Source organism: Hibiscus syriacus, unplaced genomic scaffold (genome assembly GCF_006381635.1).
Source record: "Hibiscus syriacus cultivar Baekdansim isolate YM2019G1 unplaced genomic scaffold, ASM638163v2 tig00116945_pilon, whole genome shotgun sequence".
In the NCBI taxonomy this organism is placed as follows: domain Eukaryota; kingdom Viridiplantae; phylum Streptophyta; class Magnoliopsida; order Malvales; family Malvaceae; genus Hibiscus; species Hibiscus syriacus.
The window spans coordinates 143,033-170,525 of NW_024063480.1; the positions used below are offsets into that span (position 1 = coordinate 143,033).

Genomic DNA, 27,493 nt, shown 5'->3' on the forward strand with positions numbered 1-27,493 from the left:
TTAAAATCATACATATCCTTATGTTTTAGTTCTGTTTTGATTATCTGCCATTAAAAAATTAACAATGATGTTAATATGACATTTTTAAATTATTTTTTAATCCTGGCGTGTTATTATTTAATGATGATATGACAACATCACAACTAATTTTTTAAAGACGAGTGACGAAAATAAAATCAAAACGTAATATTAAGTGATTTAAAATAAATAATAGTTAGATGACCAAAATATAAACTAAATAATAAGTGGATGACTAAATAAGTAATTTACTTTTTTAAGGAATGGGATGGACCATAGCGTAAATAGGCCTAGGCCTAGATACGGCATAATGGGACCAACTGAAACTAGGCCTAACCCTAAGCCTTTTTATTGTAAGTCAGTGAATCTTATAACATTTTAAAATATGTGAAATAAGGGCTATTTGATTTTGATGTTGTAGTCACCCGAATTACTCATCATTTAATATGTTATCCAATCTACCAAATATAGAGGTCATCCATATGTATCATATTTCCACTTTAAAATTTAAATTTTTTTAATTATTAGTTCATTTTGTTAATAGTGTCCAATTTTATTCAAGGGTATATACTTAAAATTTTATTTATATTCAATACATTAAAAAGATTTGTGTTACTGAAATATGTGTGTCCACCCTAAAAAATATTTATAGATTCACTACTAAAATTCATTAATTATATTTGCTATAAATATTTAAAATATTGTATTAAAAGTACTAAATGTATTTATTTCTCGATGATGAAATATTTTCTTTTAAATTCCAATAATGAAGAAGTAGAGAAGGTGGAAGCAAATTATATATCATGATTCTATGTTGATTGGATGGTAGATATTATATATTATATTGGTTAGGATTTTAAGTTTTAAAGTGATTTAAGTAAAATCTAAATTGATAGAGCGATAAGAGATAATGAAATGTCATTAATATTCTAAGTTATTGAAAAAGATGTCGGAGAATGATAACTATAACAACATATGATACATAAATGAAACTATAAAACTTTCATTTTAGAAGGGAATATAATATAAAAAGAAATAGCATAGAATACAAGAATTTTATGTTAATAAAATATAATGCATAAGTGTTACCTTTTCATTTATGATTTAATATTCAACGGGATTAAAATAAAAATAAATAAAGGTTTAAACCGCTTTATTCTAAACATATAATGCATTTTTATTGAAACCCAAATTGCACAACCATAAGTTATCGTCGTCGGCTTTTAAGAAGGGTGCAAGTTCATAGCAGGGACAATAACGGTGCCGATCTCCATCTTCTGCCTGAAATATTGAGTTAGCTCTCCGGTCACATTAAGGCTGACTTGCACAACCGAGGGAACCGTATTCAAAACGGACCTTTTACTTCCCAATTCTCCTATCAGGGCTCTGCAAATCAATTGACAATTGATTAATCATACATACATATCAACAATATATATGAAGAAAATTAAGTAGCTGCGGTCACCTTGAAGATGTTACAACCGAGACCAATTCTATGCCTTCTTCCTCGGCTGATATAGTAACCATGAACAATTTCGGCACCACAAATAATTGGCCGGTCTCGACTTTGGTGTCGAGTACAAGTATGCCGTCGAAACGATTTTTAACCGGTGTGGGGGCGAGATTTTAAAAACCACGTCATTTTTAATTATTTTTCAATTGAATTTTTAATTAAAAACAATGTTATTTTTAGAAAAATCTATCGTTTCGAAAATTTGGAAATCCTTTTACGATAAAAACATATGGTTCGAGGAGTCGCCACCAATCTTTGATAAGGGTGTGATTGGGCACCCAAAAACGTTGTCATTTTAAATAAGAATTAATTTTAATTAAAATGACAAATTTACGGTCTACGTTACCAAAATCCAAGTTCGGGAGTCGGTTACGTGTGGGGAAGGATTAGCACCCCCACAACGCCCTAAATCGGTACCTAGTCGATTAATTAATGTCTTTGCAACGAATTTCACAAGTTCGAGTTTAATTTAATTAATGATCCCTTTAAACAATAAAAGTGCAAATTCGTAACATTGAAAAGCAACAAGATATGTTAATTTAAAATTACCAAGTCATTAGAAAGACAAATGATATTCGATAACGATCTTTTCTCAAATAATTTAAATAGCCGAATATTTCTTTTTCTTTCATTCTCAAATTTTAAAGTGATTAATAAATTCTTTTGGTGACACTGTTGGGATACACTTGTAATTTAAAATCATCAAGAACAACTTTTCTGTAAGTTAAGAAAAGCCATTCCGACAGTTTTAAATTAAAAGGGTATTACCCTTAATCCAATTATGTGTTTAGGTTAAGTCATGCAAACGAGGCTAACATGCTTTAAACGTTACACCTAAATATATACATACTAACAACATGCTCGGAATACTATATACATGCATACATTTAAAATAAATATAAATTAAACTTACGAACATGGATAAAATACTAAACAAAGGGGTGAAAATGTAAAGAACACAAACAACAGGCTCTTTTCATACAAAATCATGCTCTTTTCACACAAAATCGTTTCCATCTAATACAACATAATACAACCAATGGAGACTAAACTGAAAGCTTCTTAAATTACATATCCAAAGTAAAACAGTGCGAAAATAACCATAACATGATACTGGACCAAAACGGAACGCGCTGAAAATTAGGAGGTAAAATTAAAATTCCAAAAAAGCTTGATTTAGGGACCAAAATGGAATAGGTCTAACCCACTGGACCTTATGCGTGGTTACCCCCAATCATCTCAAAACACAGACAGTTCCCACCCCAAAAAACGCAACCGTTTCAACACTGCCCCAAAGCTACGTCGTTTTGACGTATTAACACATGGGATACTAGGGTAATTTTTGAACCCTAAATTCATTTCTCCCTCAGCCTAAACCAAATAGAAGAGCCTCGCCCCTCTCCTTCCTCTCCCCCTCTCTCTCGACCTTAGCTTAAGCGAAACCTCGGCCCCCGCCGTAGCAACGACTCCGACGAATAAGTCTCGGTGACTAACCTAAATAGAAACCACCTAAAACCCATCCCTAGCCTGAAAACTTAACCCCAAACTACTTCGAGACCCCTATTATATTCCACTTCGCTCGTACCCAACACCAGATCCCTCAAATCCCTGAAGCCACAGGCCTAAAACTGACATGCACGACTCGAAATCAACTGGAGACAGAGGGTTTTACCTTCTCACAGACGAGGTATGGATTCCTAGCCAAGGCGACGAAGCTACTGGATCGAGAGGGTAAGTTTCTTTTACTTTCGTTTTGCTCTCTGGCTGTTTAAATGACTATCTGGGTATTTCACATTTTATTTTTGGTTCCTTTGATCACTGATGGTTGATTGGAATGCTTTGCTGTTGAGGGATGATTTTTTTTGGTTCTCGATTTGCTAATGGGTTTTAGACTCTGGTGGTGGATTTTTCCTTGATGGTTGATATCTCCCGTTTTTCATTCCGTTCTTGGTTTTATGGTTTCCCCCCTCGATTTCATTTTCACTGCTATATCTAGTTGATTTTTTTTCTTTCTGTTTTCTGTGCCTTTCGTTCTGCTCCTTGCTTGGTGTGCTTGCAGGTCACAGGTGTGAGCTGGTCACGGGGCTTCAGCTGCCTGGGCACGGGTGATGGGGAACAACCTCGAGGGACTTCACGTGGGTAGCACTTGGTTGGTTCGCACGTCTTGAAGTTCTGAGTGCATTGGGAGCCGTTGGATCACCTCCGATTTAACGGTGGAGGCTTCTGGCGGCACCTGAAGGGTTATGAAACCCTAGAGGTCCTTTGATATGGACCGTTGGATGAGATACAGATCCAACGGTCCAGGGCATGCGGCGGCTGATAACCAGAAGCTAGAAACCCTAATGAGTTTTAGGGTTTTTTACACATCGGCCTGGACTGCGGAATGTTTGGGCCTACTTGTTGGGCCAGTCTGATCCAATCTGTTGTAAAATGGACTGTAACACAAAAAATAAACATTAATTATTACTTATTTATTTATTATATATTTATATATGAGTAGGACAATATTTATACGTACTCATCATACTCGTATGCATTACAAATACAAAATGCGTGACCCCTACGACACATATTACTAATAATTTCGACTAATATCAACCTATAGACCCGATAACAACCGAAAAAGAAAATAATAGAAAATGATATGCATATAAATTCAAAAGACGCCCCGGACAAAATGAGCATCTACATCTGCCTTGGAGACTCACAATCTGTACTTTATCGGTTCCTTTAGCAACGTAGAACATCTGTGGATGAGATGCGTAGGATGGTGCCCTTGTGGCTTTGGGTGCAAGTACTAAACGAGTGACAGAAAGCCCCACTTGTTCAAGTAGAGGAAATTGAGTACCCTTTAAGGTGGTGGATTTGCCACCGTTGTCGACTTCAACGTCGGGAGACAAAGCTTCGATGTTTCGGGTCCAAATGTTTCCGAGCTCCTTGGTCGGTTCGGGGATAGTTTCAGCTTGTTCTTCATCGAGCTTGAGCAGAAAGACCCCCTTTTGACTACGTGCTAGTTTTTCAGCCTTTTGAACACTGATTTGGTAAGTTCTGGCAATGAATTCAGGTGAGAAAGCTGCTATGAATCCCAGAGGTCCGGTTAACAAGAAATAGGTGATTTCACCGGCAATATAAGCATTGGTAGCATCAGCTAAGAACACTATAATCACATCAGAATCTCCATAATTGTACCACCATGAAACTGATGCATATGGAATTGGGATAACGTCCCCTTTCTTAATTCCAATGAAACTCATCGTCTCTTTTGTGTTTCCTGGCATCGTTAATCCAACTCCACACACACCTAACACAAATCGATATTATCATGACCGACGCAAGACTGACAGTCCATCCCTAAAAATCATCATCAAGAAATCATGTTTTGAATGAATTCATAGACATGCAAGGCTAAATAGAAAACTCAAAAGACTCACCTTCAAGAACATAACCTATTTTGTGGCAGTCCGAATAGTGTGGAAGACCAAAGCCCCGTGGCTTCAATACAAGCTTACCAGCTGCAACTTTGACTTCGCCGAGCACAGGAGAGTCGGCAGCGGCCCAGTTGTAGTATCCACCACCTTCGGTCTCGTTGAAAGTTACCGGAAACTTGGGAGATAGCTCCATGTTCATTTTGTTTTTATCTTGCACTTTCCTTATGCAAATCAATGATACTATTATTATCTATGTGACAAACACAAGGAAGAGACAAATTTATAGCATCCTTGAGATAAATTTATTAAGAAACGTGGTGTATAAAATTTTTTAAAAAAAATTGGGTAACCTACTTTGTACTACAACTATCACTTTTTTCCTGTTTTGGCCATCTAACTTTTTTTAAAAAATCATATATAACGTTTCATTTTGATCATCTGTCGTTAAAAAATTAATAGTGATACTGACGTGTCACTATAAGGTAATAACTCGTTATCATTGAAAAAAATATAAAATGTCACACCAACAGTTAAATTATTTTTGTAATGGCAGTGACCAAAATAAAATCAAAACGTAACGATAGAAATGATTTTGAAAAATTATAGTTGAATGACTAAAACAAAACAAAAGTGATAATTGGAATACTAAACGTGTAGTTTACCCTAAAGATTTTAGTATCTTAGATTTTGATGCTCAATTTTTTACTACAATTATTTCAAATAATTAAAATTTATAAAATATATTTAAATATTACTTTATCAAATACTTTTAAAATATATTTTTCACAATATTATTAATAAGAAATCCAATTTAAGAAAAAGGAAAGGATTAAGTTGTTCCTGTCCATTTGTATGATTATAGAGGACATAATTAGTCTATATTAATTTAAATTAAGTAAAATTAGGCTTTCATCAATTTCAAATTTTAAAATTAAATATTTAATAAATCTTTATTATTTTAAACTTAAATAATGAAGACATAAGACTTTTATTATCCATATTTAATAGCACTCAACTCGTAAATTATTTGTTATATCTTCACAGATTATCTTTGGAAACTTTCGAATGTTTGATTAGTCTACAATATTGAATAAAAGCTTCTAGTTAACCATAATGCATAGAAAATATCTCTTATTGGTCCACATGATGCGTCAAAACAAAATTTAAAGATGATGATTAAATTCGTCTAACCTATTAGCTTATAAATAGTCATAATAACATTATTTATGACACACGCTAAAATTCATTATAAATATTTTCAATTAGGACTTGTTGAAAACATTTTGATATTTCGATATAACAAATTAAGATAAATGAATTTTAAGATTTTCCAAAAAGATTTTCTAAGTATATTCGATATAATTATTCGAATATCAAAATATTACTCCAAATCTTTCAAAAGTCATTTTTAATCCTTACTCCAGTGTAAAATTAAGTTTTAATCTTAAAATTATTTCAAAATAATTTTACAAAGTATTTTGAACCGTTTCAAAGCCAAAAATTCCAGAATGTCCAGAGTGAACCGATTCCCCCACCCAAGGGGGTACCGATTCCCCCTGAATGGTTTGGCTCCAAGAAGAATAGAATGCTCGGAGGAACCGATTCCCCCCAGGGGGTACTGATTCCCCCCTGTTTAATGGTCAAAATATTTGAATTTTACACTTAGGGAACCGATTCCCTATGAGGGGAACCGATTCCCCCCACGCTCCAAGCTGTTGTATTAATGGTTTTCACACTTAAACGGCTCCATTTTGGAAATCAAACACCAAGTTTGTGCAAATCAAGCCAATTTTCCTTTCAATATTCATTTTGCTTTCAAGAACACCATTTTTGCTCATTTGTAATTATTTTTGAGTGTTCTTTTCTTGTTCTAGAATTGTGCAAACATCTTACCTTGTGAGGTTTTCCTTGAAAGTTTGCAAATTTGTGTATTTCTCTTTGAAAAAGAGTGTGCTCAAGAATTTGGGGTATAATTCTTGAGAGAGTTGTAAGGTTACTCTTTATCCTCAAAAGAAAGAACAAATTAGTGAATTTGTTGGAAAATCCTTAGTGTGGATAGCTAAGGTAGTGGATGTAGACTTTGGTTGAGAAAGTCGAACCACTCTAAATCGTTGTGCAAATATTTTCAATTTTCTGCAAAAGCTTCCACCAAAAGTTTAATTGCTAATTCACCCCCTCTTGGCCATTTCCATCAATCGATTAACTCAATAATTGGTATCAGAGTCTCACTCATTTGAAGGTTTAATCACCTCTTGAGTCGATCCGGGAAGAGTTAAATCGATAAAGATGGCGTCTACTTCCGGTTCATTCTCCATGGAAGAATCCATACCTATTGATGTGCCTCCACACTTCAATGGAACAAATTATCGTCATTGGAAGAGGTGTATGATGATATTCATCAAAGCATTTGATATGGAAGCTTGGATGATAATCAAAGGATATTCCTCTCCTATTAAGAAGGCAAAGAAGTGGGGTGTTCAAGAACGGAATGAAGCTCAACAAAACTCATAGGCTATGCACATGTTGTGTTGTGCAATTGATCCTAATGTATATAAAGGAGTTTCTTCTTGTTCAAGTGCCAAGGAAATGTGGGATAAGCTTGAGGAGATCTATAGAGACAAGGAAGAAGAAAACCAATAAAAGTGATGTCTCTATTAGCTCTCACAGAGCCAAAGGTATCTTCTAACTCATATATATCAAATTCAAAATCTTTTAATGAGTTACAAGATGCTTATGATAAATTATTTTCGGAGTTTGAGACCATGAACTCCAAATACAATAAATTGATTTCTAAATTTATTGCTAAAAATGATCTTCTTTTTAAAGCTAAAACAGACTTGGAAAATCAAAATGAAATGTTGAGAAAGGAGTTAGAGCTTTCAAAAATAAAATCTGAAAACTTTAAAAAAAATTTCAAATTAAACAAACTTCTTCTAGAAATGAAAATGGATTTTGAAAATCAAAATGAAATCTTGAAGAAGGATTTAGAACTCGTAAAAATGAAATTTGAAAGTATTGAAAAAAGAAAATTTCAATTTGAAAGATAAGCTTGAATGTTTTAACAAGAGAAAAAGAGATCATTCTAAATAATTCATCTAGTTCAATAATGACAATATGTTCACATTCTCATTATCATGGTCATAAGGAACATACTTGTCCTTTAAAGAAAGGAAAACGATTTAAAATTAGACAAGTATGGGTTCCAAAAGGAACAAGAGGCATTGAAACTAATGTTCAAGGATCCAAAGTAATTTGGATACCAAAATCTACTTAAATGTCTCTTGTAGGTGTGTGAGAGCAATGGTGATAAAGATGATGATATTCAAGATGCTCTAGCCACACATAAAAAGGGAATGGGTAACCTCTAAACTTAATGTTTTTATTATTTGGTTGCTCATTTAGTTTATGCATGCATGAGGTTTTAAAATGTTGAATTATGTTTTATCTCATGTATGTTAAAAAAAATATTGTATGATGAACATGGTAATTTTTGGTAATGTTTTATAAACTCTAGTTCATCATATTATTTTTTGGTCAAAATTGTTTTTAAAATGTAATTGATATCTCTTTAACAATTGATATCGATTTTTCAAGAACTTTGGTTTCGCAAAATTTTGACCTGAAATTTTTCTTAATGTTTATGCATAGATTTTTGTTTAAATATTATAAAGTTTTAATGCATAACATTTTCAAAAACTTTATGCATGTGCTCTTAATCTCTATAATCAACATTGCATAATGTTTTATATGTGAATGGATTAAAAGCATAATCTTTTGAAAAATAAATTTGATAAAAGATACAATGTTTTATTTTAAATGATTGCAAAATTGATTGATATTGCATCTATTTTCGATTATGCTTGTTGGTCATAAAATAGGGATATATACATGATGCATTTAGATTTTATTGATATGACTATTTTGTGCCTAGTTGCTAGGGATGAGCATGATAATTTGTTATGGCATAGGAGACTAAGACATGCTAGTATAAGTGTTTTGCAACGGTTAGTTCAAGGAGAATTGGTTTGAGGGCTGCCTAAACTAAAATTTGATAATGATACAATCTGTGATGCTTGTGCTAAAGGAAAACAAAAGCGAGTTTCTTTTAAATCCATTACTGACGTATCAACTAGTATAGTATTACAATTGATCCGTGTAGATCTTTTTGGGCCAACTAGGACTACTAGCTTGGGTGGAAAACAATATGCATTTGTCTTGGTAGATGACTATTCTAGATATACTTGGGTTCTATTTTTAATTATTAAAGATGAAGCATTAGAACATTTCATCACATTTTCAAAAATAATCCAAAATGAAAAAGGTTACTCTATAACTAGTGTTAGGAGTGATCATGGCACTGAATTTGAAAATCTTGGATTTATTGAGTTTTGTAATTCTAATGGTATTAGCCATAATTTTTCAGCACCTAGAACCTCTCAACAAAATGGAGTTGTTGAGAGGAAAAATCAAACTTTAGAAGAAATGGCTAGAACCATGCTTTGTGAAAATAATTTGCCAAAATATTTTTGGGCGGAAGCCACAAATACCGCTTGTTATGTTGTCAATCGAGCAATGATTAGGCCAATTTTAAAGAAAACTCCATATGAAATTTTCAAAAATAAAAAGCCTAACATTAGCTATTTTCATCCTTTTAGATGTAAATGTTTTGTTTTGAACAACGGTAAAGAAAACATTGGCAAATTTGATGCTAAAAGTGATAAAGGAATTTTTCTAGGTTATTCCTTAAATTCTAAAGCTTATCGAGTATTTAATAAAAAAACTTTAGTTGTAGAAGAGTCTATACATGTTGTTTTCGATGATAATCCCTTCCGAGGAAGGATTATTGTGTGAATGATGATGTAGGTATTATAAATACAAATAAAGTTAGACATGACGTTGGAGAACCATCATCAAAGGAAGAAACAAAAGATGTGGTAACCCATGATCCTCTCGAGAATCCAACCATTGAAGAAAGGGAAGTATCTTATCCAAGAGAGTACAACTATATCAAGGATGGTGAAATCATAGGTGATCCATCCAAAGGGGTAATAACTCGATCTTCTCTTAGAAATATTTGTAATTATGTTGCATTTATCTCATGCATGGAGCCTAAGAATATTAAAGAAGCATTAAATGATTAACATTAGATTATGGCTATGCAAAAGAGTTAAATCAATTTGAGAGAAGTAAAGTTTGGACATTAGTTGAAAGGCCTAGTAATAAATCTACTGTAGGTACTAGATGGGTATTTAGGAATAAGCTTGATGAGAGTGGTAATATAGTGAGAAACAAGGCTAGACTTGTTGCTCAAGGGTATACTCAAGAAGAGGGCATAGACTATGATGAAACATACACTCCCGTAGCTAGGATGAAGCAATTAGAATGTTATTAGCATTTGCATGTTTTCATGAATTTAAATTATATCAAATGGATGTTAAAAGTGCATTTTTAAATGGTTTTATAAAAGAAGAAGTGTATGTGAAACAACCTCCAGGTTTTGAAGATTCAAAATTTCCAAATCATATTCTTAAATTGACAAAGCACTTTATGGTTTAAAACAAGCTCTAAGAGCTTGGTATGAAAGATTGTCAAACTTTTTAATTGAAAAAGGTTTTTCAAAAGGGAAGGTTGACACTACATTATTTTTAAAGCATAAAGGTAAAGATTTATTAGTAGTTCAAATTTATGTTGATGATATAATATTTGGTTCTACTAATGATGTTTTTTGCCAAGAATTTTCTAAGCTAATGCAAAGTGAATTCGAGATGAGCATGATGGCTGAGCTCTCATTTTTCTTGGGACTCCAAATCAAGCAAAGAAAAGATGACATCTTCATCAATCAAGCTAAGTACGTCAAAGATATGCTCAAAAAGTTTGGACTGGAAAATGGCAAACCTCATGACACTCCAATGAGCTCTTCTACAAAGCTTGACTTAGATGAAGAAGGTAAATTGTAGTTGTTAAATTATATAGGTCAATGATTGGATCTTTACTTTATCTAACTGTAAGTAGATCGGACATTATGTTTAGTGTCTGCTTATGTGCTAGATTTCAATCATGCCCTAAGGAATCACATTTACTAGCTGTTAAGAGAATCTTTAGATACCTTAAAGACACTCCTAGTTTAGGACTTTGGTATCCTAGAGACTTTATCTTTAGCTTGCATGTTTTTTTTTGATGCGGATTATGGAGGATGCAAATTAGAGAGGAAAAACACCTCCGGTACTTGCCAATTCCTTGGAAATATGTTGATTTCTTGGTTTTCAAAGAAACAAAATTATGTTGCATTATCTACCACTGAAGCGAAATACATTTCAGCCGGTAGTTGTTGTGCACAAGTTTTATGGATGAAACAAAACTTTTTAATTATGGAATTGAAGTAGGTACTATTCCTATTAAGTGTGACAATACTAGTGCTATTTGTCTCACTAAAAATCCCATCCAACACTCTAGAACTAAGCACATTGAAATTAGACATCACTTCATTAGAGACCATGTCGCTAAGGAAGATGTAGTTCTAGAATTTGTTGATACTTTGCACCAATTAGTGGATATTTTTACAAAACCCTTAGATAAGGAAAGATTTTGGACACTTAGGAGAGAATTAGGTTTAACTGACCTATCTTCACTTAGTGTTTAAAAATAATTTTAGCACTTTTAAGAATAAATGAAAAATGCTTAAAATAATATTTTTATTGCATTCTGTTATTAGTTAGGGGGAGTTTATGATTATTAGTGAAAATTAATTGTTTGTTCAAATGATGTTTAATGACAAATTTGATTTTTTGAACATAGTTAATTTTTGAAATACGAGTTGACAATACCACCAGGATTAATTAATTTAGCACTATTGGATGTTTAAAATACAGATTTTTTAAATATTTGGCAGAGGGAATCGATACCTGTATAAGGGAACTGATTTGCCCTTTGAATAGGAACAGATTCCCTCCTTGAGGGAATCGATACCTCCCACAGGTTCTGGATATATCACGACCAGAAAACCAATTCTCTCAAAACCTCTATTCTTTCTTAAACGTCGTTCATCCTCTCTTTCTATCTAAATCTCATTTTTACCAAAATCATCAAATGCAAGTCGGAATTAGATCGTTCTTCAACTTCTAATCCTTGCAAACAACATCACATTCTCATAAAATCCAAATTTTAAAGGTAATATTTCAAAATCCTTTATTTCATTGATTTTTGAACTTAGGACTAGTTTTGATTAGTTCTAAGATGAACATTACATTGGGCATTGGTTATATGATGATTTTACAACCAATTTCGTCAAAAACACTCAATTTTTCAAAACTATCTTTAAATTTTGAAATAAAAAAAATAGAAAATTGTTGTTTTAATTGATGTTTTTGATTCAATTATGTTTTCATAAAAACTATACGTATTATGATTTTCAAACATTATTTTCCAAATAGTTTTTCAAAACATTGCCCTTTAGGATTCGATTTAGAGAACCTTGAAATATTGAGGACTCATTTGAGTTTTGGGTTTGATTATATTGCATACATGTGTTTAAATTTGTAGGTTACATATTCTATTCTGATTCTTAAACCATGTCAAATCCTAAACGACCTAGGATATTGTCTAGTAGCTCAAGTCAAAATTGACCTATTCCTCTACCCAATTCAAATAACCCAAATATGACCATTATGAACTCTTGTTTCAACGTACCTGGTTGTGGACAAGATCTATACCATATGTACCATACTTGTTTTGAGTCATACAAAATCTGGGAAGAGTGTATCCCTTCGATCCAAGCTATAGAAGATATGGACTTCCAATATCTTCATACTCTTAAATCCTAGAAGTTTGATAAACTCTTTAAACTCAAACCTTTGGTTTATGATCAATTAGTCCGCATTTTTCTATTCCAATGTGGTATGTGTCAAAAACGAGTGTCAATCTGAAACTATAGGAATTCGATCATATCTTTTAGGACAATTCATTTTTATTGACTCCGGCACAATCGCTACCCATTTTGGACTAGATAACTCAGGTTTAATGAAAAAGAGACTGTGGATTCACCCTATAAATCTAAGGATAGTGAGAGTACCCTAAGAACTCATCGTGATAGATTCATTCATTATTTGATCTCTTGGTGGTTTAGACTATCCGGAGGTAGGTACTCCTCCCTTAGGAACATAGATATATGGTGGATATATTGTATCCAACATAAAAAGAAGATTAATCTGCCACAGATCATCTTTAGTGAGTTTCCATAAACATTGTTCTTTCCAAGAATATAGAAACATTGGTTTATGGTTGTCTCCTTAGTAATTTGTTTATCAAACTCGGTCTTAGGGTCAATGGGTTTATCGTCCCGAACTTATAACTTTTAATTGTGAAATATTTTGATGTTCATGGATTGTTTTATTTTGGGTGTTTAAATTTGTTGGATAATTGGATATTTGAACTTACATGCTTATATATTTGGTTTAATTTTCACTTTCATTTTGAGCTTAATGTTTATTTTTGCATCATTTACATATTAGTTGCATTATGACCAATTTTTGTTATTTCACATTGTTTATGAATATTGAATTATGGAACTAATGGCTAATCCTTCTCTTGATTATGATCTTAGCAGCTTACGCTATATTTAGTTATCAATTGGATAATTGTTTTTCAAAAACTTGTTTAAAATCTTTTAAAGGTCTTTTTGATTTAACAAAAAGGGGGAGAAATGTTAAAGTGTTTAAAGGGGAGAAGTGTTAGAGTAAGGGGGAGTAATTTCAAAACTTGATTTCAAAATCTTAAAATTACTAAAATGTTTTGTTATATCAAAAAGGGGGAGATTGTTGAAAACATTTTGATATTTTGATATAACAAATTAAGATAAATGAATTTTAAGATTTTCCAAAAAGATTTTCTAAGTATATTCGATATAATTATTCGAATATCAAAATATTACTCCAAATCTTTCAAAAGTCATTTTTAATCCTTACTCAAGTGTAAAATTAAGTTAATCTTAAAATTATTTCAAAATAATTTTACAAAGTATTTCGAACCGTTTCAAAGCCAAAAATTCCAGAATGTCCAGAGGGAACCGATTCCCCCCCAAGGGGGTATCGATTCCCCCTGAATGGTTTGGCTCCGAGAAAAATAGAATGCTCGGAGGGAACCGATTCCCCCTGTTTAACGGTCAAAATATTTGAATTTTACACTTAGGGAACCGATTCCCTATGAGGGGAACCGATTCCCCCACGCTCCAAGCTGTTGTATTAATGGTTTTCACACTTAAACGGCTCCATTGACTCCACTAATCATTCCAACGTTTAGAATCAATTGAGGGAGTATTTAAACAAGTTCTGAAGACTTTGATCAACAAGAAATCATAGAGAAACAAGAGAGAAAGCATCAAACACCAAGTTGTGCAAATTAAGCCAATTTTCCTTTCAATATTCATTTTGCTTTCAAGAACACCATTTGTGCTCATTTGTAATTATTTTTGAGTGTTCCTTTCTTGTTCTATAATTATACAAACATCTTACCTTGTGAGGTTTTCCTTGTAAGTTTGCAAATTTGTGTATTTCTCTTTGAAAAAGAGTGTGCTCAAGAATTTGGGATATAATTCTTGAGGGAGTTGTAAGGTTACTCTTTGTCCTCAAAAGAAAGAACAAATTAGTGAATTTGTTGGAAAATCCTTAGTGTGGATAGCTAAGGTAGTGGACGTAGACTTTGGTTGAGAAAGTCGAACCACTATAAATCGTTGTGCAAATATTTTTAATTTTCTGCAAAAGCTTCCACCAAAATTTTAATTGCCAATTCACCCCCCCTTGCCATTTCCATCAATCGATTAACTCAACAGGACTAAAAAAGGAAGGGAACCACTCACCATCATGACCGATTAGCTTGACTATTTTTCTTCTTTTTCATAATGATCCATTCTCTTCTTCATTCAAATATCAATCAATAATTATTTTTTACTGATCATAATTTTTCATTTAAATTAAAAAATAAACCGCTAATGGCCTGACAAGATAATCTTCTGAGTCTCGGCATTATTTTATCAGAACATGCAATGCATTTTCTCGAAACTTGCAGGTGTATGCATTTCCTGTTGCAGAAGACGACTATCGAATAGAGCAAAATCGCAACTGATAATTTGAGAAAATAAAAAAATAGAGATAAAGTTGACACAAAATTTACGTGGAAAACCCCTAAATAATATAGGGTAAAAACCACGGGCAACGGTAGAAGAAATTCACTATGAGAAAATAGGAATTACAACCTCTCTCAATCTAACAAGGAGAAAACAATGATAATTCTCTCATGATAAAAAGGAGAAAATAAACTCTCAAGAAACTCTCTAAATTCTCTAGTATTGGGAGAAAGCTAGAATGATTTGGGATGGTTTTGAAGCTAAATGAGCTAGGGTATTTATAGTTGAAGCTTAAGGACTAATTTGTAAATACCATAAATTACAATGACTAAAATTGAGATTTTACCATTTCAAAAATCATCAAAATCATGCTGCCAATTGTGTTGAAAACATTTTGATATTTCGATATAACAAATTAAGTTAAATGAATTTTAAGATTTTCCAAAAAGATTTTCTAAGTATATTCGATATAATTATTCGAATATCAAAATATTACTTCAAATCTTTCAAATGTCATTTTTAATCCTTATTCAAGTGTAAAATTAAGTTTTAATCTTAAAATAATTTCAAAACGATTTTACAAAATATTTCGAACCATTTCAAAGCCAAATATTCCAGATTGCTCAGAGGGAACCGATTCCCCCTGAATGGTTTGGCTCCGAGAAATTCCAGTACGCTCGGAGGGAACCGATTCCCCCAAGGGGGTACCGATTCCCCCTCATCAACGGTCGAAATATTTGAATTTTACACTTAGGGAATCGATTCCCCATGAGGGGGTACCTATTCCCCCCACGCTCCAAGCAGAAATATTAATTGTTTTCACACTTAAACGACTCTAATAACTTCATTAATGATCCCTAACGTTCAGAAGTGATTCAAGGTGTATTTAAGCAAGCTTAGAAGCCATTGATCAAAAAAGAAACATCAAGTAACTAGAATCAAGAGAGAATCAAAGAGAAAGCATCAAACCTCAAGTTTGAGCATTTCAAGCCTATTTTTCTTTCAATATTCATTTTTCTTTCAAGAACACTTATTGTGCTCAATTGTATTTATTCTTGAGTGTTATTTCTTTGTTCTAGAATTGTGCAAACATATTTGCCTTGTGAGGTTTTTCTTGTAAGTTTACAAATTTATAATCTTCTCTTTGAGAAAAGAGTGTTCTCAAGAATTGGGGTATATTCTTGAGGGAATTGTAAGGTTACCTCTTTGGCCTAAAAAGAAAGAACAAATTAGTGAATTTATTGGAAAATCCTGAGTGTGGATAGCTAAGGTAGTGGACGTAGACTTTGGTTGATAAAGTCGAACCATTGTAAATAGTTGTGAAATTACTTTCAATTTTCTGCAAAAGCTTTCACCAAAATTTTTATTGCCAATTCACCCCCTCTTAGCCGATTCCATCGATCGATTAACTCAACAATTGGTATCAGAGCCTAACTCATTTGAAGGTTTAATCGCCTCTTGAGTCGATTCGGTAAGAGTTACATCGATAATCAAAGTCATCAATGGCCTCTACTTCAAACTTCGACTCCGATCTTAATTCGATGCCCGTTAACAAGCCTCTTTTCTTCAATGGGGCTAACTATGCCTATTGGAAAAATATGATGATGTACTTCATTCAAGCAAGTGACATGGGAGCATGGAATGCCGGAGAAGAAGGATACATCAAGCCTCTCACTCATCCAAGATTGTGGAGTGAAGGAGAGACAAGAATGTTCCAGCTCAACTCCAAAGTCATTCATATCATATTTTGTGCTCTTGGACCAGATGGATACGGAAGAGTTTCATCTTGTACAACCGCCAAAGAAATATGGGACAAACTTCAAGTCACTCATGAAGGTACCGATGAGGTAAAGAAATCTAAAATTAGTATTCTAACGCATAGCTATGAAAATTTCAAGATAAAACCAAATGAAGATATCAAAGCTATGACGGATAGATTTTCAACGATTGTCAATGGTCTCAAATCATATGGAGAGATCATTTCAAATGAAAAGCTTGTGAGGAAGTTAGTCTACTCCCTTCCAAAATCGTGGCAATCAAAGAAGACGACAATCATCGAGTCTAAGGACCTAACGTCCTTAACTCTTGAAGAACTAATCGGTTCCCTTCTCACTCATGAAATGATGCTTGAAGATGAAGTGGACCTCGATAAGATTGACAAGACACCAAAGGAGAAGAGAAGAAGAAAAACATTGGAGTTTCTCTCAAATCCACAAAAGATGAGAGTGATTCGAATGACGATGATGACGATGAGGAAATGGAATTATTTGCCAAATGATTCAGAAAGTTGATGATGCCCAACCAAGGAAGAAAATTCAAACATCATGAAGGCTTCAAAACTGAATCGAATGAGAAAGACCCGATCATTTGCTATGAATGCAAAAAGCCGTGGCATGTCAAATATGATTGCCCACAATTGAAGAAAAAGGGTCAATCCAAAACGAAACACAAGGCTCATGTAACTACATGGATTTATGAAGAAGGTTGCGATGAAGAGGAACAAGAAGTTGCAAACTTGTGCTTGATGGCTATCGGGAAGATTCTAAGGTAACCTCTAACTCATTCGATTTGGATGAATTATCTTATGATGAGTTATTCGAGGATTATAATGGGTTGGCTTCAGATTATAAGACTCTATTTTAAAAATACAAAAATGATATTTCAAAATTGAAAAACGAAAATAGTCTTATATCCAAGACCAACAATGAGCTTGAAAGTAAGATCAAAGAATTGCAAATCAAAATTAATGATTTTGAAAAGAAAAATACTGATTTCCATAACTTACTTTCAAAAGTTCATGATGATCATCAAAAGAAGATTGATGATCTTAAAACTTCTTTTGATAAAGTTGGAACAAAACGTTTTGAAAAAGGAGAAAATTCAAAATCTAACTTTGTTAGAAAATATTTTAAAAACTACAATCATAGAGGTCCCTAAAGAACCTCTAATGGAAAAATCGTTAGAAGTATGTGGGTTCCTAAAGAACTCATTACTACTAAAGATAAATATATCCTACACAAATGGATACCTAAGGGGACTAGGATTTTGGAAACTAATGAATATGGACCCAAAAGAATTTGGGTACCAAAAATCAAAAATTAATCTATGTTTGTAGGGAAAGGAGCATTGCTACAAGGCACGAGAAACAAATTCAAATTCATGGTACCTTGATAGTGGATGCTCGAGACACATGACCGGGGACAAAAACCGGTTCATAGAGCTTAACGCTAAAAATAGAGGATAAGTGACTTTGGTGATAATTCAAAAGGTCACATTGAAGGTATAGGTACAATAGATAATACCTCTTCCATACAAATTAAAAATGTTTTATATGTGAATGGATTAAAGATAATCTTTTGAGTATTAGTCAATTTTGTGATAAAGGATTCAATGTCATGTTTGAAACTAATGGTTGTAAAGTTATTGACATTGCATCTAATCGAATTATGCTTGTTGGTCATAGAATAGGAAACATTTACACGGTGCATTTAGATTCTATTAATGTGACTAATTTATGCCTAGTTGCAAAAGATGAGCATGATAGTTGGTTATGGCATAGGAGACTATGACATGCTAGCATGAGTGTTTTGCAACGGTTAGTTCAAGGAGAATTGGTTCAAGGGCTGCCTAAACTAAAATTTGATAATGATAAAATCTGTGATGCTTGTGCTAAAGGAAAACAAAAGCGAGTTTCTTTTAAATCATTAATGATGTGTCAACTAGTAGAGTATTACAATTGATCCATATAGATCTTTTTGGGCCAACTAGGACTACTAGCTTGGGTGGAAAACAATATGCATTTGTCTTGGTAGATGACTATTCTAGATATACTTGGGTTCTATTCTTAAGTACTAAAGATGAAACATTAGAAAATTTCATCACGTTTTCAAAAGTTATCCAAAACGAAAAAGGTTACTTTATAACTAGTGTTAGGAGTGATCATGGAACTGGGTTTGAAAATCTTGGATTTAATGAGTTTTGTAATTCTAATTGTATTAGCCATAATTTTTCAGCACCTAGAACCACTCAAATCTGGCTCGGATACCAATTGTTGCGGAAGATGGCTATCGGATAGAGCAAAATCTCAACTGATAATTTGAGAAAAAAAATAGAGATAAAGAGGACACAAAATTACATGTAAAACCCCTAAATAATATAGGGTAAAAACCACGGGCAACGATAGAAGAAATTCACTATGAGAAAATAGGTATTACAACCCATCTCGATCTAACAAGGAGAAAACAATGATAATTCTCCTTGATAAAAAGGAGAAAAACAACTCTCAAGAAACTCTCTAAATTCTCTAGTATTGGGAGAAAGCTAGGATGATTTGGGATGATTTTAAAGCTAAATGAGCTAGGGTATTTATAGTTGAAGCTTAAGGACTAATTTGTAAATACTCTAAATTACAATGACTAAAATTAAGATTTTACCATTTCAAAAGTCATCAAAATCATGCTGCCAATTGCTCCAATTGCTCTGAAAATTTCTCAATCAATTTTCACCGAAAGTTTGGTGGTTTGCCGCTATTGTTGACTTTTCAATTTTTATTTCAACATTTCCAATCTTCATGTGGCCAACATGGGTTTGACGTGACCGCATGGGTTTAAAAGGAGGCACAAGCCTGACAGATTTTGGACAACTAGGGCAAACTATTGCATATATAGAAAATGGAAACTCAGCACCTTAAGTTGGACATCAAAGCGGGGAAGATAAACCAGTATGTGAAACGTGGATAGGAGTTTGAGAACAATACTCTAATGATTTTTGGTAATAGAGTTTTGATTTGTTGACACATAGTAATAGCCAAGGAAGGAATCAAGATATTAATTTCATTTTTTGTAATAAAAAATTATTAATTACAAACAAAAGAGTAAAGTATAACTTCGTTCATCGTAATGGAAAAACCGATAATATTAAAATTCTTCAAAAAAAACAACAATAACTTGGATTTGGGGTTTAAATTGATCATTCAAATAGTTATCTCCATTGTCTCCGCACCAAATCTTGGCACCACTTAACTTTGACGATCAATCCAATTATTCCTTTCAGGTTACATTTAATGTATTCTAAATTAATTGATTAATTGGTGGAAACTGCTGTCAAAATTCAAAACTTATCGATTTAAATTAAAATTGATCTGCTTGTACTCCTCAAGGCCAAACTCAATATCCTTCAACTCCTTGCAAGTCAATGAGGTGATAACCTCCCTTTTCGAATGCAAAAAATCAATCTAATAGTTTTTTTTATGTATGATAACAACTAAACAATGATTCCAAATTTTTAATGCCAAAATAAACTTAACTAATCTTTTCTAAACTTTTCTCCGCTTACTTTTTTTTTCTTTATTTTTCTTGGCTGCAAGCCTGCAACGTCACTTTATAGCATCGGTTGTCTACTATCGGTATTTTCTATTTTTTATATCGCATTTTTATTTTTTTCTTATTTTTAATTTTTTTAAGAACTTTGTCCTTATATCGCACTTTCCTCTGTATTTTGGCATGTTTTCGGTCCTTTTTATTGGTTATTTTAGTTGTTCTCTTCTTTTAATGTACTCAAGGTTTAATTTGACGCCGTCTCAATTGATCAAGACGACAGTTATTTGTTCCCACGCTTTACACCCTCTTATTAAATTTGGATACACAATTTGCATTCGAAGATAGTTTTCTCACAACGCTCGACTCTGATTTACGATTGTTGGTGATCTTTCAGTAGTTTGATCCCCTGTTGTAGTTCATTTGCTGATAAAGTCAGATTTTTAACATTTTCATTGTATGATCCTTATATGATCTCAAGCGACTAGTTTATTGTGTCAATGATTATATGAAATGTCCTAATTATTGTTTAGTTTACGTTTATGGTTGTAAACTTTCATTGTAATTATGAATATTTCTTCTTTTATAATAAAAACAACTTCAATTTATATAAAAAATAAAATTATAATATCACCTTTTTAATATCAAATAGACTCGACTCAAAAGCTCGGAATATTATTTAGTGGGGGTAGTGGGAGTTGATATTAAAATACTTGGGCCTAAACAGGTGGGCCTGGGAGATAATGGTGAGGTAATGGTGAGGCGAGTCCAATGGCAAATGAAGACTCTGGGCTTACTGATCAGTATCTGTTGGAATTGGGTAACAAGATGGATGATGACATTAATAACTTTGTACACGTGATAGTTCATGTGAATAATTTTATCGATGTAACATTATTATATTGTATATTACATGTCAACAAATAATTGAAAAGCACTAGAAGAATTTTAAAAACAATTAAACCCTTTAACTTAGTAATTTACCCAAATATACTCTTAATTCTAAAAAAAGTTAAAAGCACTAAAAGAGTTTTTATCTGCATGTAAAAGTTCAAGACCCTGATTTGCTTAGCTGTACTATGGTGTCTTAGTTGCCAAAGTATCAATTGTGCTGTAATTGCTGCAGTATTACTTGGTAACAGAAAGACGGTGAACTTTTTGAAATATTTTTAAGTTGAGGGCAATGATTACTATTTTATTTCTTCTTTAGGATAGTAACATTTATAAAAGCTATAATAGTAATGCTGCTGTTTTGCTGTTTTATGTTCGCAAACATTTGATTTTAAATCTGGGAAGAAAAAAACACATGATCAAAGCATAATGAGATTGTAAAAGGGAAGAAGAATTATTTCTGCTATATATACTTATTATAGTTTTTTTTTATTAATCTGGGGTAAGTTCAATGTAGTATCTTTTCAAAAATAATTCTCAAACCATTTGACATTAAAGGCATTGTAAGTGTTTTGCAGGACAATTTGAATCGACTATACCTTCATTGATAATGCTTGTGACATATTAAGTACCGCTTGACCAAACTATCAACTTTGGAGAAATTGAGGTGTTCCCTAACATTGATTATGCCTGTGACATTAACTAGAGCATGACAAAGTTACTGCCTTTGTAGCAGTTGAGGTATTCCCCAATAGCTCGAATGGAACTTATATAGGAAACATGTCAGAGGCAGGATATTTGTAAGTGTGAGAACGCTTATTTGTATCTTTGAGATTATATTGGCATGGAGAAGTCTTTACTTCATGATGGGTATTAGCATTTGAGAGCTTTCATGTAAGAGATTTGGGAGTATCCTTGAAAGGAAAATTAGAAGCATAGATTGTCCTTGGAACAAAAAGCTGTGTTCTAAGAATTGCTTTAGTTCAAGGTTCTTTGTCTTATTCTTCTTGATTGTTGAATATGAAATATATGTTTTGAGAATAAGTTTTCATTATAAATACCAAATATTGGCTGAGCCGTTGTGATGATGGACCAGTTACTATGAACTGGCTGTGTGTTGTTTAGTTGTTGTAAGTGACGTTTGTTTCTGTTAGAAGGACAGAATATGATAATAGAGATCTCAAATAGGATTTATCATTTTCCATTACACCGGATTTTCATTGACTTGCCCTTTGTATTGGATTGAACAGGTGGTAGAGAGCTATATGATCTAATCTATTCATTGCTTTATACTTTCCTGAACTCAATAACCATGACTTTGATCGGGTACCTGGCAATTCGGTGTATGTTCCACTATGATTGTCAAGTCAAAGACTTTGTGATGAGATGAATCCTTCAGCTAGCCCGATAAAGACAAATTACAATAAAGCTGATTTCAGCTAGCCAAAAAATGGTAAATTAAATCAAGTTTATCTAAATAAGGAGTTGCGGTAAAGATGGACTAAGGGAGTTGAGGAACACCTGTTATAATCAATTTCACACGAGCACTCAGGAAGTTCATTTTTAGACCGATATTTCTGCACTGCCTTAGTCAGAGGAATCTACGAAGGTTGAACAAATGGGAGATTTCAGAGAACTGAAATGGAAGTGTTCTAGAAAGTCTAGTAATGGATTACGCTAGTTGCGTCATTTTGTCCGCATCCGATTAAAATACCAAGTCAAGAAAGAAGGGCATGTTGCAATATTCATGATAACCGAGAAGGAAATGATATTTTGGTGGTTGAAACCTTAGAAAATAGGAAGCCAACCCCTCAATTTTAACACTTGTCAAAGAGCTATAACCCTGAAAACATTAAAGAACTATTGATCTTTTTGATATTTTGTGAACTCATGTTTATAATTTGATTCGATTGTGAGCTTGAATTAAAGGGCAATGTTTTATAAAATTCTTTCATTCTTTGATCCTTAAAATAAAAAAATAAAAAAACATTTTCAAATATGACAGTTTCAAATGTGAAAGGTCCTTGAAGCTGGATAGGCTCATTGTGCCTCCATTGGAGAAGAAGAATAAGCAATGCCAGAACATGAAGCATTCCACAATCTTGAAGCAGTTGGTCTAAAAGAGATCAAAATTGATGAAGAATAAGAACTGACAGCATTTCCTTGTGACGCTGTCAGTAACCCATCAAGAAATAGATGATCGCCATATTTGAAAGGGGCACATATCCTAGCTTATATAAAGAGAAGAATTGATCACTTCTTAGGTAGTATGAAAAGAAGCCCTCAAACTATTTGACAACACTACTGTGTAGTAACACCAGAATGAGGACATCCAAGTTAGGATATTTTGGGCACGAAGAGATCCATGAGTACCCACTTTGGGGCACGGCAGAACCCACATCATGTTGAGATGACAAGATTTAGATCAAGGAGGCATGAAGAATGAGCCTTACAATTTGAGGTGATGGGGCCTTTTGAAGGCTCGTACCATGTTGGGGCACGACTGAACCCACAGCATGTTGAGATGACAAGATTCAGACCAAGAAGTTATTGAGAATGAGTCTAGCAACTTTAAGTTTCAGGGGCAGACCGTGAATTTGAGCAGAGCTTACCTTGTAAAGCAAATCAAATGAGCATTGATCAATGGCAGAGCCCTGGAAGAACAACTCTGAAAGCATAATTGAGCCAAGGACAGAAATGGGGCAACATAGTCATATTTCTTACTATAGCAAGATGTTGAGAGAGAAAACACTTTCTCCGAAATGAAGAAAGAAAACAAAGACGACAAGAAGATAGAAGAAGATCAGAGGGCTCGTCAAAGATGCAAGTTGGAAACTATGAGTTGCTACACAGGTATATGAAGCAGACCTTTGAAAGAATGATCAAATAGAAGAAGATCGAGCTCACCACTCTGGAGCTAAGTGAAAATTGATTCAACATTTATGCATTCATGAAAACATCATTTGCATAAAAGAAAATGCATTACACTGATACATTTAATTGCATTAGTGTTTCATGCATAAACACATGATTTTGACATATCTTCCAGTGAAAAAAGAAGATTCGTGATGTAAGAAGCCCAACAAGTTTGAAGGGAAAATTTCCAACCTCAAACGCAAGGAGTTATATTTAGAGAGGCATACCCTGAAGAATTGAGAGGCCTAATCCACAGAAGAAGCATTACTATAAAGTGATGACCATCAGATATAGAAGAAAAACAAATATTTTTGTGTATAAAGAAGTGAATCGATCGATTGGAAGGACTTGCACACATGAGATTGAAGCAAGTCAATCTCAAGCCTTCACCGAAGAGCAGTGAAGCAAATCATCTTAAGCCTTCACCGAAGAGCAGTGAAGCAAACCATCTTAAGCCTTCACCGAAGAGCAGTGAAGCAAACCATCCATAAAACTTTCAGGTAGGATGTTTTCATATTAATTTGAAAATGAAAAATGATGTTTTAAGAAGATGGAATTTTTGAAAACGAAGAATGTGATTTTCAAAGTTTCACAATTTATAAGTCCTTCGGGCATCAGTAAGTCTTTCGAGCATGATGTTTAAATCCTTCGGGTCATCTGTAAGCCTTTAAATCAAGATGATAAGTCCTTCGGGACATCCATAAAACCTTCAAGTAGCATGTTTTCACAAGAATTTGAAAATGAAAAAACGACGTTTTAAGAAGATGAAATTTTTGAAAACTAAGAATGCGATTTTAAAATTTCATAATTTATAAATCCTTCGGGCCATCAGTAAGTCTTTCGAGCATGATGCTTAAATCCTTCGGGTTATCTGTAAGCCTTTAGGAAAGATAATAAGCCCTTCGGGCCATCCATAAAACCTTCGGGTAGGATGTTTTCACATGAATTTGAAAATGAAAAAATGATGTTTTAAGAAGATGGAATTTTTGAAAACGAAGAATGCGATTTTCAAAATTTCACAATTTATAAGTCCTTCGGGCCATCATTAAGTCTTTCAAGCATGATGTTTAAATCCTTCGGGTCATCTGTAAGCCTTTAGAGCAAGATGATAAGTCATTCAGGCCATCCATAAAACTTTCGGGTAGGATGTTTTCACATGAATTTGAAAATGAAAAAAATAGTGTTTTAAGAAGATGGAATTTTTGAAAAAGAAGAATGCGATTTTCAAAATTTCACGATTTATAAGTCCTTCGAGCCATCAGTAAGTCTTTCGAGCATGATGCTTATATCCTTCGGGTCATCTGTAAGCCTTTAGAGCAAGATGATAAGCCCTCGGGCCATCCATAAAACCTTCAGGTAGGATGTTTTCACATTAATTTGAAAATGAAAAATGATGTTTTAAGAAGATGAAATTTTTGAAAATGAAGAATGCAATTTTCAAAATTTCATGATTTATAAGTCCTTCGAGCCATCAATAAGTCTTTCGAGCATGATGCTTAAATCCTTCGGGTCATCTGTAAGCCTTTAGAGCAAGATGATAAGTCCTTCGGGCCATCAGTAAGTCTGTCGAGCATGATGATTAAAACCTTTGGGTAATTTGTAAGCCTTCACTGAAGAGTAGTGAAGCAAATTCATCAGTAAATCTTTCGAGTGTTATGATTAAATCCTTCGGGTCATCCATAAGATCTTCGGGCAGGATGTTTTGCACCAAGGGAATAAGTCATCTGAGCCATTTTTAGCCTTTCCTAAAGAGTGGTTGAGCAAACCATCGGGCACGTGAGATAGAGGTGAAAGTCAAGAAGACTGAAGAAAGGAAAAAGACGTTGCTCAGACAAAATTAGGTCATTTTTTTATCTTTGTTACATTCTTGTGTTCACAACAACGAGCAAAGAGGGGTAGCTGTAATACCCTAATTTTTCCGGGCCATTTGAATTCATTTGAAGATGATCGGAAATTTATTTGGAGATTTTGTGCTCAATGACGAACTAATTCAAGTGGTAAATCGTGGAAGCTTGCATTTGGAAATTTTAGGTGCTTAATTGGATCGTAACCATATTTGTTTCACTGTGGAATTCAAGATATAATTGAAGACCAAATTAAAATTCAAATCCAGATTAAATGCCTAAAGCCCAATTGCAAACCAATTTAATTATAAACCCAAGTAAGACCCGGTTACAGGCCCAGAAGTGACCCAGTTACAAGACCCATTTTGAAGCACCTCAACCGAATGCCCCACGTGAAACCCTCGGGGCTGTCACCCGCACCCTGCTAGCACTCTGACCGAGCAGCTGGTTCCCTATCACCCACGCCATGCATGCTCCCCGCGTGCCCTACTTCACGAGCATCCCAGCTCACATGTGAAGCCACCGCTCACTATCCCATGACCGCCGTTGCTGCTACTAATCAAAAACCCTACAGTTTCAAAAGCATAGATCAAACAAATCAAGTACCAACGCACACAAAATGATATTTTATTTGCACTCACGGGATTTTTAGAGGAGTAAAAAAAGGGGGAAAAGATAGAAACAAACAGGGGGATTGATCACAACAGAAAAGGGAACCATTAGAGGAGAATTTTTTTTTCATCACCAAAAAAGGGGAATATTGGAAGCAAATCAAGAACATAATCAAAAAACAAAAGAAAAAGGGTTCACGAACAACAGGCAGCAACGAGAGAAATCAATCAACAATTGTAACAGGGGGAATTCCGTTTTTTTTGTATTGACAAGCAATGTGACAAATTTTTCCCTGATGTGAAGAAAGTGTGTTGAAAACATTTTGATGTTTCGATATAACAAATTAAATTAAAAGAATTTTAATTTTGAAAAAGATTTTTCTAAGCACATTCGATATATTAATCGAATATCAAAATATTACTCAAAGTATTTTAAAGTTTATTTTAAATCCTTACTCAAGTGTAATCTTAAAATAATTTCAAAACGATTTTACAAAATATTTCGAACCATTTCAAAGCCAAAAATTCCAATTTCTCAGAGGGAACCGATTCCCCCCTGGATAGTTTGGCTTCGAGAATTCCAGTATGCTCGGAGGGAACCGATTCCCCCAGGGGTATCGATTCCCCCTACTGTTCAACGGTCGAAATATTTAAATTTTACACTTAGGGAACCGATTCCCCATGAAGGGTACCGATTCCCCCCACGCTCCAAGCAGAAATATTAATTGTTTTCACACTTAAATGGCTCCAATAACTTCATTAATGATCCCCAACGTTCAGAAGTGATTCAAGGTGTATTTAAGCAAGCTTAGAAGCCATTGATCAACAACAAGAAACTTC

General features: G+C 33.6%; 1 protein-coding gene across 1 annotated transcript; it reads right to left on the reverse strand.

The window, feature by feature from the left end:
• Positions 1 to 1,203: 1,203 nt before the first annotated feature.
• On the reverse strand, positions 1,204 to 5,175 carry LOC120188499 (cocosin 1-like). The gene is made up of 4 exons (XM_039191909.1): positions 4,963 to 5,175; positions 4,223 to 4,832; positions 1,484 to 1,603; positions 1,204 to 1,404 (listed from the first exon to the last, which is right to left on the reverse strand). The coding sequence occupies exons 1-4, from the start codon at positions 5,156 to 5,158 to the stop codon at positions 1,242 to 1,244; spliced, it is 1,089 nt and encodes a 362-aa protein (XP_039047840.1). The 5' UTR covers positions 5,159 to 5,175; the 3' UTR covers positions 1,204 to 1,241.
• Between the last annotated feature and the right edge of the window lie 22,318 nt (positions 5,176 to 27,493).